Raw genomic sequence first — 13,197 nt, forward strand, 5'->3', positions numbered from 1 at the left:
TAATTATTAGAAAATGGAAGAACCTTTGATCAAGCAGGGTTACTGTATTAAGTACTAAGTATTAAGGTGAACTTTTGTTAATTTTTCTGCTCCATTATACATTTACAGTTTTTAAAAATCAAACAATGTTGCCTCGTAGATTCTTTTTTACATTCTGCCTCACAGTTAGTGTCTCTTCTACAGACCAAACTAAGCTTTTTAAGAGGAACAAACCACAAATCAATACCTTTCTGCTTTACTGTAAATATGCAACATCTTTTCTTAATGTTACAGTAAGATCTGCGTGCAGAATTCAAAGAAGGCATCAAACAAAGCAGAGAAAAGAGCCTCTGTATTTGTTTGCTGGATGGGTTTTGACTATAACTTTTAGAATTGCTTTGTTTGCTATGTTTATTTATAACATTCTTCACCGTCCAACGTTCCTCAATGTGTATGTGATTTAGTTTAAAAATAATCTGAAAACTAAAGAAGGGATGTCATTTGTTCCTTCTAAAAAGAATAATAAGAAATAAATGCACAAATGGAAAGAGAAAGAAAGCAAAAATTTTACATCTTAATGCTGTTTGTTTGTTTGTTTGTTTTCCTCAGGTACGAGCAGCTCCTCCCCCACCCAAACAACACCCCCGCCGACACCAGGAGAAGAGCGACAAAACAGAGGAGGTGGAGATTACGCTTGTGTGACGAGGAGCGACAGCTGCCCTAAAAGAACTGGAGACACCCCCGGACCTGAAAGCAGGAGGAAAGCAGGCGTAGAGCGGATTGGAAGCGGTTTGATTCCTCCAGACGCTCGGCGGCGATCTCAATCTCAAGATAATAACATGAGCAGAGATATGGGATAATAGAACCTCCGCTCTCTAAGGAAAGGAAGCAGCGCCCCCACCTCTCTGCTCCACCTTTTCTGTTCTTCCGCTCCAACCTCAGACCTGACAGACAGGAAGTAGACCTGCTGCAACAGGAAGAGGGTTCCGAAAGAGGGTTCCGAAAGGTTTTGTGTGTCGTTAAACTCAGTAGACGGAAAGTAAAGCAGTAAATTTGATGTTTTAGCTCAAGAGCGTCAAACAAGGTTTCAAAGTGTGGTCAAAGATTCTCCGGAAACACGAGTTTGTGTGGAGGAAATCGGATTGGTGTTGGATTTTCTGAGACGATGCTTTACGAGTGTTGGGGGCTCAAAAGTGTTTAAAGGTAGTAAACAGAGAAAGCCTACACCATATATAGTCATTATCATCATCATCAAATGTATGTATTGTGTATTATTAGTACAGTACATTACTGTTGTCATAGGAATGTTCAACTCAGCGCAAAGTTTGAAGTTTGTGTAGGAGGAAGGACAAACCGATGAAAGGAAATGAGAAGAGTTTAAAAAAAGAAAACTAAAGAGCAGACGGAGGCTGGATCCTCTGATCTGCTTTAACCTTCATCTGGTCTCATCCCTGCGGTGAATCTGTGTTTCTTCAGGTCCGTCCCCACTGAGTCCTGAACCACACAGACGTACATTTTCTTCTGTGTGGCTGATTGGAAAGGTGGTTTACTTTATTTTGAAGTGATGAGAACAGCTCCACTGAAACCCGGTGAACTCGTGTCTTTGTGGCCGTGCCATGCATCACGTTGGTGGGGGCTTTCTGTCATCGCCCATTTTCCAGCCGTTTTCCCTGTTTTGACCATTGACCATATTTGAGAACTGGACTGAGTGAGTGTGACGTCATGCATAGAAAATGGTTCACTCTCCGCTCCGACCAATTGAAGTCCTTCAGTTGCCTTTATGGTTGTTTTTACATAAAAGTAAAATAAATCTACCATCCCTCAATCCAAATGCCATTTTTCAATGTCAATATAATCGATATTTATCTTTTTGAAACTAAGTTATAATTCTTGAATTCCACTCAATAAATAACTTGTCGCAGACAGATTGATCTGGTTGGATAAGCCGATTAATCGTTAACACCCCTAGTTACTACCAGATCTGAGTCCCTGATTGGTCAAAGTTCAACCTGATTTAACTTTCAATCCACTGTTAATGGATGCGCGATTTGGGCACATTTTGTTTAAAACCCCAGGGAGGAGTCACTCAGTCCAGTTCTCAAATACAGTCGATGATTTGAACCCACAGCAAAGGCAGCAGGTGACCAGCGAGTGACGTTCAAATGCAGCAAAGTACAAACCTGTGACTTTCCTTCAAGTAAAACAGAATCTCTCCTTCATGTACACTTTAAGCCTTTGGGTCTTTACCTATATGACAAAAGTAGCACTTTTATTTATTTATTTGTACCCTCCCCTAAAGGTCATTGTAACCTCATGTGGTATCTGCATGGATAGAGAAAACTGACAAATCAATGTAGCTACAAATACAGAAATATTGTTGTTTTTATTCTATACTGACTTTATAAACGAGCAGATTTAGTGGCATTGATATTTAAAAACCTCCAAAGACATGGAAAGAAAATTGTCGAGGCTTTAAAATTTTCTGAATTTTATAAAAAAATAAAAATAAAAACAGAAGAATTTTGAATTGAGATGTGATGTTTAATTTATTTTACTCATCTATTCTGGATTCCTCCCAGTGTCTTTTCACATCAGCTCTATTTTAGAGCTCTGTGTTCGCTCTGAATAAATCACACTTTTAGCTAAAAATAGGAGTTGTTTTTTTATTGCGCTATATGAAGTTGTTGAAAGCAACAAAGAAAGTTAACACTGCTTAAAACAATCTTAAACAATAAACTGTGCTTCAGAAATGAAAAAAAGTATATTTAAACTTAGTACAAAATAACAAATCCCCAAAGATATAAGAACCCTATCAGTAACAGTATAAATGTCATTGTTTTGTGACTGCAGAGACAGTATTCACTAAATACTAACCTTGACAGAAGTTCGGTAGAACGTCTCATCCTGCTGTTGCTGGATCAATACCTGAAAACTTTAACCTCCTTTATTTTGAAATGATGTTTTTCTAGCTTCCTGTGACCCTGATGAAAAAAAGAAGTGAAGTGTGGAGCTTAAATCCATCGGCGTCCGTGCTGCTGTCACTCACATCGTTCCTGCTTCCAGGTTTCCCTCCACTAACCTTCTGGATCTGCTGACGTGTTCAATGATTTGGTTTCTATGTTTTCTATACGTGTATTTTTTATGATTCAGAGCGGGAACATTCGGCCTTCTTCTCTTCTCACACACTGCTGACTGAAATGAGAACAGGCCTTCCTGAGTGTCATATCAGCTGTACAATAACTGAAGTTTGTATTTATTGTGTAAAAATGTTAATAAAAAAATATGATGAAGGTGGTGTTCTCGTCTTCTGAGCTGAAGGAGGTGTAGATTTGACCCCAGCCCCTCTTGGGCGTGATCAGGAGAAGTCCATAAACATCCTCTGACTGCAGCTTCCTGAGCAGAACCAGAAGCAGTTCCTCTGAGGAGAAGCTGCTCCTGCAGAAGGTCTCCTCTGGTTTTTCTTTTTCTGTTTAGACATGCACACCGAAGGAAAAGACTGCTTCCCAGGACCCTTCAGCTCTTCCTGTGTGAAAATCTACCTATGCTCCAACCCAGAAGGTATGGTAGCTGCGCAGTGTGAGTCTCCGTCAGGATCCTCAAGACTCTGAGTCTCCTTCCTAAACTGTGTTTGTCAGACAGCAGGACGGAGCGCCAGGCGCTCAGACAGGACGTGTTCCCCAGGTTCAGAAGATACTGCAGACGCTCGCTGGGCCTGGATGTCAGAGTGAGTCATCAAAGGGACACCCCTGTTCACCTGCTGAGAGTTCAGCTCTGGAAAATGTGGCGATTCTTCGACTGGAGAAGAAGCAGATTTGACCACTTCTTCATGTTTCTTACCCTGATCATCTAATTGTACATCTTTCCACCAACAAAACAGAATATATAATCTCTGCATAATTACTAAATTCACTGCATATCTAGAAGGTTTTGAATTTTAATCAGATTTTTGATCTGCTAAATTTGCGGCAGCACTCAAAGTTGTGTTGTCTCTCTGTGTTTGTACATCCGTCCTTGATTGTTTCACACTTCCAGGTTGAAGCCACTCTTGTCATGGTGCGATCACCTCTGCTCAACTTCTGCTAATTAGATCCGACAGTGAAGAGGAGGAGCAGCGGGAAGTCAACCACCTGACTTGTGTGTTTGTTTTTGTGTGTTCCTCACATCAACACAGTTGGTCGCAGACAGAGCAGTGTATCATCACAGCCTTCCAGCGATTAATGGCTATAAAAACCTGGTGTGTCACGCATCCACCTCCCTGCTGTCTGTTAGTGGCTCTCCAGTCACAGGTGTGTGCTTTGCAGGTGATAGATCCATTTGAGTCCAGTGATCCTCGTCGTTGGCCAGATGAAAACACCAGACAGCGGTTGATTACAGAGTGCAGAGAGAGCTCAGCCGGGCCCTATTTGCTGGTAAATACCCCCACCCCACCCCCCATGATGGATCAGTCTGCACTGAGGCCTGCAGTGAACATTGCACACACTGACGGCAGCAGCCAGTCCTGAAGTACTGACAAAGAACATCAGCCATAATAACTAGTGATTCATTCAAACGTTTTTTTAGGTTTTAGTTTTTAGTCCATCAGTGCACAGATTTCAACCCAGTCACATAAATTATTGTCTTCCAGAGTTTTCGTAGGAGTGCTTGCATGAAGCCTGTTTCCAATTTCAGCAAAGACAAATCAGTGGTTTAAACTCTAAAACATTTCTTCAAAGTCCCACTCCAAGAATTTTGATTTTTGGAAAATTGTTCCCAGTGGTCTTTTAATCATGATTTTTAGCCAAAATCAAAAATCCTGTGTCGTTTTCTAGGACATAGTCTCTGCAGAGCGGCAGGGGTTCATTAGAAATTCACCTCATAGTTGTGGTTCAGGATTTTCATAGTTCACCCTCTCCTCTTTCCATTACTGAGAGCTATCCATTTACATGCTCTCATGCTAGCTTACAGCCCCTCACACCCCCAACTTAACATTACCAACACAACAAAAATGGGGAGCAATATTGGAGCTATCCAGCTGTACAGTTTGGAACTAGATTCCAGCTTAGACGAGGAAAACAAAGACGAACATGGATCCATTTGTCTGCAAGTGGATGCATCGGAATGGAGCGGAGCAGGGAACTTGTGGCCCGTCCAGCAAATTTTCTACGTCACAAGAACATGTTAAAAAAAAGAAAAACACAATTTTCATCTGAGTGGATCTTTAAAGATTGATTTAAAAAAACGCTATTATTGCTGCCACATAAAAATTAAAAAAAATATATATTTGTTTAAAGTCATAAAATATACCAGAAGCCCCTTAACCCTTGTGCTATCTTAGATGACCCCACCCTTACATTGACGTGTTCTCCCTACCAAGACAAAGGTGGATAAAGGTGGAAAGATTTCATGTAATCCATGGACACCAGTGAAGATCACAAATCATTCAAGAAAAAAGGTTCAGCGCACTGTCTAGTGGGTCTAGATGACCAAACTCCCAACGTTAAAGTACCTAGGATAGCACAAGGGTTAAACAGAATCATCTGCTATCTGGCACAAATTCTGCACGAAAAAATGAAAAGAACAGAAAAGAACTCGTTCTGACGTTCCTTCTGTGTCCACATGGTGGCGCTCTAGGCTCTGGTGGGACATCAGTATGGCGCCAGCTGTCTGCCCGCCCAGGTGCAGGTGTCGGAGTTCCAGCTGCTGTTGCAGGAGAGCCAGCGGGCGGGAATCAGCACCCTGGAACTGGAAAAGGCCTACCAGAGGGACGAGAACATCATCCCCGCATCCTTCTGTCGGAGGTCCTCCTCCAGTTTTCTGGTGAAGTTAGCAAACTTTATTCTATTCAGAAGTTAACATTTTTGATCTTGACTCACATTTGCGATGAAGAAAGACTTGTATTAGTGGGATGCAGTTTTCTGAAATTTTTTTTGCTCAGGAGTCAGACGGAAAGGAGGAAACAGAGAAGAAGAGGAAGAATGAAGAAGAGCTAAGGAAGATGCTTCAGGCAGCAGTGACTCTGAGTGTCTGCAGAGGTCTTTTGAGCCCAGAGAGAGCCCGTAGTTTCCACACTTCAGGTAAATCATCTGTCTTGTGTCCGCTGATCTAGCCTGTGGTCAGAAAGTGTTACAGTTCTGTTGCAAATGCATGCAAACCTCCCAAACTGTTCTTCCAGTGACACATTTAATATCTCCTTCAGTTGGATACAAAATACTTCTCTGCAAGATGGAGAAAGACACGCAGATCTGGAGCTGGAGCGTCCTGAGATGATGACAAACTGAATTCTCCCCTGTGTTTTTAATTTGTTCCCCAGTCCTTGATAAAGATGTGCGATTTGCTTTGGCGAACCCCACAGTTGAGGACGTCACCAACCGCTGTGTGGTTTACGTCCACAAGGTCCTCAATGCCAGGAAGGACATGTCCAACCAGCTGCTGACAGACTTGGAGGTAAAAAGCTGCATTTTTACAGAAATCTGTGAACATTTGAACAAAGAAAAGTTTAACAAAATAAAATAAAAACAAAATACTAGATCTCTTCAACAAAATGTTTTTAAAGATTTATTTCAATTTGATTTTGCCAAAAACGTTTTTTTTTGTCTTCAGCTGAACCTTCAGGCAGAGATCTCTGATCCCACCCATGACCAATTCCTATCAGAGATGTGTGACGATTACCTGCCTGCTCTTGTCACCTCCTGCCACCTTCTAGTTTATACCTTCACCACTGAGTGTGACCGTCGCCATGGTTACACCACAGCCAGGAGGCGAGCCTACGCTGACTCCCTGAGCCAGCAGGTGTACGCAGACCTTGTCTCGTTAATCGGTCGCTCAAACCTGTCGGGTTCTGGAGGGGTTATCCAAAATGTTGGTTCTTTAAAGGAAGAGCGGGCTGAGCAGGTGCATCTGTGCAGCATCCTGTCTGAGTTTTATGACATCATTCAACCACAGGAAGAAAAGGTCAGGAGGATCTCCAGTTTTTCTGATTACACTGTAGAGTTCTGTTGGGTCTGCAGTCTGGACTTCAATCTCCGTTGTTTCAGGTCAGAGCTTATGTGCAGCAGAAGGATCAACACTGCCCACTAGTGGTTGTTGGAGGACCTTGCACAGGGAAGAAGGTGCTGCTGGCTCATTGCGCTCATCAGGTAATGGAATGTTAACCCAATGAAAGACCTTAACAGCCGTCAGCACTAAGAATAGATTTGACAGAAAACTGAATAAACAAAAATTAAAAAATAATACAACAAACCCAAAAAAAAAAGCCAACACATAACACTTGATCAGGGGAGAATCTTTGACGGTAAATGCTCCACATTGATCAAAAACCTGACCGAGACCTCAATCAGGTGATAAATGAGGGGATGGTGTTTCATAAAAGACAGAAATATTATTTAATCTTCGTGGTCATATTATTTTAATACATTGTTGGTTTTTCTAGGTTGGAATATCCCAAGATAAAAAAACTCTGTAAAGAAACAGAATTTATGTTAATTAACTTTTTACTTTCTAGGGGAAAAAAAGTGAAACTAAAGTCTTTTTTGTTCCAATTAGTTGTAATATCAAACGAGATCATCAGAGGATAAATTAATAAATGTGATTTGTGCCAGAATTACATGACATCAAGTCATCAAGACATCAAGCTAGTAAACAGTAGAAAAAGAGAAAAAGGAATAAGTTCCTACCTGCTTCTCCAATGTGAAAACCTTGGGTTAAATGTGAGTTCAAGAACACGCTTCTAAGTGTGTCCTTGAATGCGTGACACATACCCGGTATGTGCGTTGCTTGAGATGATGATCCAAACCTACGGTACTCTCTGTTCTTACAGCTGAAGTCTTGGCTGGCAGATGCTGATCCTGTGGGGCTCAGTTATTTCTGCAGCATGTCAGTGGACGCTTCTCCAGAACGCCTGCTCACCAGTTTGTGTCTTCAGATCACTGCAGAGTATGACCACCAGGTTCCTGCAGATACGGACACCAGCTTTTGCCCAAACCCCACAGTCACGTCCTTCCGTTATCCAAGACGATCCAGTTTAGGCTTAATGAATCTCTCTGAGCTCCAACAGCATCTTGCATCCCTCCTAACTCTCCTTCCGTGCACCAAACGGCCTCTTATCCTTCTGCTCGAGGGTTTGGATCAACTGGAGAACAGCGTTGGTGTTCAGATAGTCAGGAACCTCCCCTCCCCCCTCCCCTGTGGGGTCAAACTCATCATCACAGTTTCTTCTAACCAACCTCACCTCCTGAACACAATCAAGCAGCAGTACTCCCATGTGGGAGGTCTTCCTCACCATGTGTCAGAAGAAGAGTCAGGGTTCTTGTGTGTGGAGATGGGATCAGCAGACACCAAACAGTGCAGGAAGATGCTGACGTTCCTGCTAGGAGGTTCAGGGAGGAGGGTTACATCTGGACAACAAGCTCTGATAAACGAGGCGCTCACTTCCTGCCGCCTGCCGCTCTACACCAGGCTGCTGCATGTGCACGCCGCTGGGTGGAGCTCAGGTAAGACGGACGCCTAATGAAGCTGTCACCTTTTTTTTCACAATATGGCCAAGTTGGAACCAGACAATTGGTAAAGATCATTTGGTCAGTCAGTCTGAGTCATTATTTTAGCTTGTTGGACGGCCAAACCCCTACCACTTCAATTCGGGCTATACAAAATCTGTCAAACGTTTTGACTGTTGGATGTGGGGGCCAGCAGGCTCCACCTACTTTTATTAACTTATTACGGTAACTACAGATAGAAAAATCCTGAAAAAAAGAGGATTATCAAGAACATGTTAAAAAAGGTATCGGAGCAGCGGGTACTTCCTATTTGGAACGCCAGAGGGGTGAAGTCACTCAATATCTGTATACATTGGATCAACCAAAAACGTTTGTTCTTTTTTTCTTTTTTGTGGTTGATTTCACTTTTATTTCTCTGCTAGTCTCTGAGGATCATCTGGTCTTTGCTAAAGTTGAAGAATTAAATCTTTTATTTACAATAAATCCATATTTTTAAACTAGTTCCATATCAACACATCCTTAAAGCCCAAGCATCTTCTGTAACCAAAAAAGGGGATGATTTCTCCTAGCAAAAAGTAGTACACTTGAAGTTTACTTTGTTAAATATACTTGAGTATAAGTCTAGCAAGGATAGACCTAAATTGAAACATTTTAAGTTTAAAATATAACTTCAAGTATATTGCCTCACTTTTAGTTTAGACTACATATACTTGTACTACACTTAGACTACTTTTTTGAAAAGGGTTACTTTTAATGGTACAGTTCAATAAATACACTGAGTAATATATTTATTACTCAGTAACAAATATATTAACAGTAAGTTACTGTTACTTTTCCAGGACTGTGAAGGCAGATATGAACCCGTCTGTTAAACTGATGTCCTTCTCTCCGTTTTTCTTCTCAGACTCAGAGGTAAACGAGTCCTTTCTTCCAGATGGCGTTCATTCCTCCATTTCTGCGCTCTTGGATCACCTGGAACTCAAACATGGCTCCGCCCTCGTGGCTCGTGCTACGTCTTTCCTCACCCTCTCTAAATCCGGGCTCTCGGAGGCTGAACTCGCCGATCTGCTCTCCAATGCCTCTCTGGCTGAGGAAGAAGAGGAAGACTCTGTTTTTAGGCCAAAGGTCACACAGGTCGACACGGAAAAGCTGCTTTTGGATTTCTGGAGCTTTCTTCTTAAAAGATCAGTAGGCGGTACACGGGTTCTGTTCTGGGTGAGCCGACACTTCGGTCTGGTGGTGTCCAAAAAGTATCTGGATGTTGAGGTGAAGAGGAAGATTCATTCAGAGATGGCAGACTCCTTCAGGGGATGGAGGGTCGGAGGTCGAGGACTAAATAAGGACAACCAGCCGTTCCTCTTTGGTTCTCCAGCAAACGAGAGTTGGGTGAATGTGAGAAAAATCATAGAGCTGCCGCATCACTTGCAACAAAGTGGCAGGTGGGCGGAGCTGGAAGCTGAGCTGTTGATGTCTTTCAGTTTTCACCAGGCGATGCTTCAAGCTGGACGTCTGGGAGATCTGATCTCCATGTTGGAGTCTGACAGAAGCCCCTCCAGCTTTCATTTCTTAAGGGAAAGACGGCTCCTTGCAAACATGCTGAGGTCATCCGCCTGCTTACTGCAGAGATCCCCCCCCCAGCTACCTACAGTCATGGAAACGAACCTCCTGCCTTTTTGGGGGGGGTTTCCCACCCTTGGGGGTTACATCCGAGACATTAGAGAAGAAAAATGGCAGAGAGGAAGAGGGTTAGATATCCTTCTCTGGCCTTGTCTCCACTCCGTTCCTGCCCTTCAGGGCGTAGACGATAGACCGCATGAGACGCGTGTCACTGAGTCTGCTGCTACAAGATGTGGAACCGTAGCACAGACCATGGAGGACGGTTTTGCTTGGATCTGGAGAAGCTCCAGATTCGTCAGACTCAGGATTTCCCTGAGCTGTGATCAGCAGGAGGTGAAGTTTACTGGAGTGAGAAGCAGTGGCCGGTTCCTGCTGCTGTCAGCTGAGGGCAGCAGGCTCTTTGTGTGGGACTTGACCGATTCAGAGGAGCTCAAGGAGGTCGAAGACCCTCTCAGATCCGGAGGAGCATCAAAAAGAGTCGGAGGTTTTATTGCACACCAGGAGAAGTTAGGTTGGTGGTGGGAAAACGAAAATTTTGTCGGTGTGTTTGATGTTTGCGGTAGGATCGTAGCTCATTTCCAGTGTTGGAGCGCTGTCACCTACGTGGCGTTCTCCACCCACAGCTTTCACCTGTTCTGTGGACAAGAAGATGGCACCATGTCTGCGTTTGACATCCAAACCGGGACCCTGCTGGGCTCTTGTTCCCACTGGAAACGCAGCGCCATCATGTTGATGATCTTCAGAGAAGAGCAGCAGGAAATGGCGTGCCTTGCCAGGACTGGGAACATCGCATTATGGGATGTTGCAGCGAAAGAACAGACATTCAGACTTGTCAGAGAGAAAAACAGTCATAATGAATCTGACATCCTCAACACAGATTATGTGGAGGACATCAGCTTGCTTCTGGTGTGTGGGGCGAAGCAGGTGACCCTTTGGGGTTCGGACAGCTGGGAACTGTTGGAGAAGTTCTCAGCGCCAAAGACGAGAGTCTTCACACAGGCGATGCTGAGTCAGGATGGACACCTCTTCTCAGCCGTGTTACGGAACTGCAGCTTGGTATTGGTGTGGAAGATCAGCTCTGGGCAGTGTGTCCTCTCCTTGGAGACAAACAGGCCACCGCTGTTGCTCCTCAGAACGCTCTCAGAAACCATCTGTGTCTCTCAGAGTGGCGGCTTGACAATCTGGGACTCTGGGATGATCGATGCAGCAGGAACCACTCCAAAAATGAGATCTGGAGTGAAAGAAGTTGTGGCGGAAAAAGCAGGAAAGTGTTTTTACACGTCCGATGGTTCACGCGTAGTGTGGAGGTGGAGCTTAGACCCAGGACACCCACGCGACAGCTTCCTCCACGATGGCGCTGTGGAAAAATTACAGCTGTCTCCCAACAGCTTGAAGCTCGTGTCGCTGTCAGCTGGGGAGATCTACGTCTGGGACACAGAATCGGGTCAGAATGTGGTCCGGATCGGCGGCTGCAGAGCTACAGATCTCCTCATTACACCCAACAGTAACTTTGGCGTGAGCATTTCTGAACAAGGACTCTCTCATGTTTGGAAGGTAGCACAAGGAAGCATCGTGTGCAGCATTCACCTGCACCTCTCTGACGCCCAGGTGCTGCCTGATGGAACCTTCCTCATCGGTCTGCACCGCGGGGACCTGCTGGCTGCCAGCTTGTGGTCGGGCTTGATCAGTAAGCGTTTCTCCTGCATGGAGCCGTCTGAGGTTGTAGCTTTCCACACACTGACGGAGCATCCAGACTTTGTGGTTGTAATGGCTGCCTTGGGGGCAGTGTACACCTGGAAGGTGTCAGAGGAGACTGTGTGCCAGCACTTTGAGCTACCACCTATGTTTTACTGTGATCCAGGAGACTTCCAGATGTCATCTGATGGGAGCTTTGCGCTGTTGTCCACTTGTGGTGACCAAATAAACCTTCTAGATCTGTCCCGGGTCAGACTGTGCTCATTTAAAGCTGAAGGAATCGTCATTAAAGCCTGCTTGGACCAAACCGGATCGTACGTTGCATACATAAGCAGCCCCCGCAGCCTGGAGGAAAGCTGCACCTGTCACCACCACAACCGACCTGTCCTCACAGTCACACGGCTTTCAGACGGAGAGCAGATGGGAAGTGTGCAGCTGTCTGAAAACCCCTCCACTCTGCTTGTCTGTGATCAGAAAAGGGTTTTCGTGGGATTTGAGGATGGATCTGTAGGTCTGTACTCCATTTTAGATTCCACTAATGATGAGGAAGCCTTGCTCAGAGGCACAGAGGATTCAAAAGGCCATTGGAAAGAGAACTTCTGCCCCTTTGAGGATCCTCTCAGCTGGTTTCCTCAAGCCAAACCTAACGTGAATTGGCCTCAAATTGTGTGATTTAGAATTGATATGTTTCAACACACAAAGAGGCTCACATGTTCTATTTCTATTTGTAAATGCATATTTTAGTGTAACTTTTTTGTAACCTGATAAATATAAGGTATATATTTATAATATAAGGGAAATATATTGCATAAATAAAATGCAGAAAATAAGTGGTGTAATGTCAGCAGTGTTTAAAAAAATAAAAAGTTCATTTTACCATTTGTGATGCATCTCTGTAAAATATGTGTAACTCTACTCAGAGCTAATGAAGTGACCCTTACTGTATTTTAAGACCATGACTTAAAATCTCTGCTTTTTTTTTTCAAAAATAGAAAAACCGCCTTGTAATTTAGTGCACCTTCAATGACCTTCAATTGATTTTCTGTGGAACACGGTGCTTAAAAGTCAATCATAATGTTTTAGTTTGACTTGAGGAAAACAATGAAGCTGAACTGCTTGATGGTATATTGGAGCATTATGGGTACTGTAGTCAGGAGCCACTTGAAGTGATACATTCTGTCCTTCAACTGTTGAATAAAGTTTGAGTTACTTTATATTTACTTTATTACTCACTTACTTTTTACTTCACACCTAGTTTTAAAATTAAAAATGTTCTTTTTCTTTAATTAAAGAGCCACCAGAGGAGTAAAAGAACCACATGTGGCTCCGGAGCTTCAGGTTGCAGATTCCTGTTCTTTACAATCGTTTTTTAAGGAAAGTTTGGATCATGCTAATGAGATGGGGGTCTCAGAAATCCTTGTATGAAATATGATAT

At 43.5% G+C, this 13,197-nt stretch overlaps 2 protein-coding genes across 6 annotated transcripts in view; both read left to right on the forward strand.

The window, feature by feature from the left end:
* Positions 1-3,269, forward strand: part of fchsd2 (FCH and double SH3 domains 2) — a 62,800-nt gene extending 59,531 nt beyond the window's left edge. For both annotated transcript variants that reach the window (XM_004075794.5, XM_011482766.4), the window contains one exon: positions 589-3,269. In XM_004075794.5, the coding sequence (XP_004075842.1) occupies positions 589-681 (93 nt within the window). In that variant the 3' untranslated portion in view covers positions 682-3,269. The remainder of the gene's footprint in view (positions 1-588) is intronic.
* Positions 3,270-3,344: 75 nt separating this feature from the next.
* LOC101161570 (NACHT and WD repeat domain-containing protein 2) lies at positions 3,345-12,641 on the forward strand. Of its 4 annotated transcripts, none has more exons than XM_078929489.1 (11): positions 3,345-3,537; positions 3,615-3,703; positions 4,151-4,213; positions 4,281-4,388; positions 5,590-5,775; positions 5,894-6,032; positions 6,269-6,402; positions 6,559-6,909; positions 6,993-7,094; positions 7,775-8,447; positions 9,355-12,641. In XM_078929489.1, the coding sequence occupies exons 1-11, from the start codon at positions 3,456-3,458 to the stop codon at positions 12,432-12,434; spliced, it is 5,007 nt and encodes a 1,668-aa protein (XP_078785615.1). In that variant the 5' UTR covers positions 3,345-3,455; the 3' UTR covers positions 12,435-12,641. The 4 variants fall into 4 exon arrangements, with proteins under 4 accessions (XP_078785615.1, XP_011481136.1, XP_078785614.1 ...); XM_078929490.1 differs by having other exon boundaries at positions 3,391-3,537; positions 3,619-3,703; XM_011482834.4 differs by lacking the exon at positions 4,151-4,213.
* Positions 12,642-13,197: the final 556 nt, after the last annotated feature.

Source organism: Oryzias latipes, chromosome 13 (genome assembly GCF_053564925.1).
Source record: "Oryzias latipes strain Hd-rR chromosome 13, Olatipes_Hd-rR_3.1".
In the NCBI taxonomy this organism is placed as follows: Eukaryota; Metazoa; Chordata; class Actinopteri; order Beloniformes; family Adrianichthyidae; genus Oryzias; species Oryzias latipes.

Excerpts from the sequence above, each read along its gene's own strand:
- LOC101161570 (XM_078929488.1), top strand. The coding sequence starts at position 3,456 with ATGCACACCGAAGGAAAAGACTGCTTCCCAGGACCCTTCAGCTCTTCC. Across the intron at positions 3,704-4,150 it reads CGCTGGGCCTGGATGTCAGA|TTGGTCGCAGACAGAGCAGT; the intron begins GTGAGTCATCAA and ends ACATCAACACAG. Across the intron at positions 7,095-7,774 it reads TGGCTCATTGCGCTCATCAG|CTGAAGTCTTGGCTGGCAGA; the intron begins GTAATGGAATGT and ends CTGTTCTTACAG.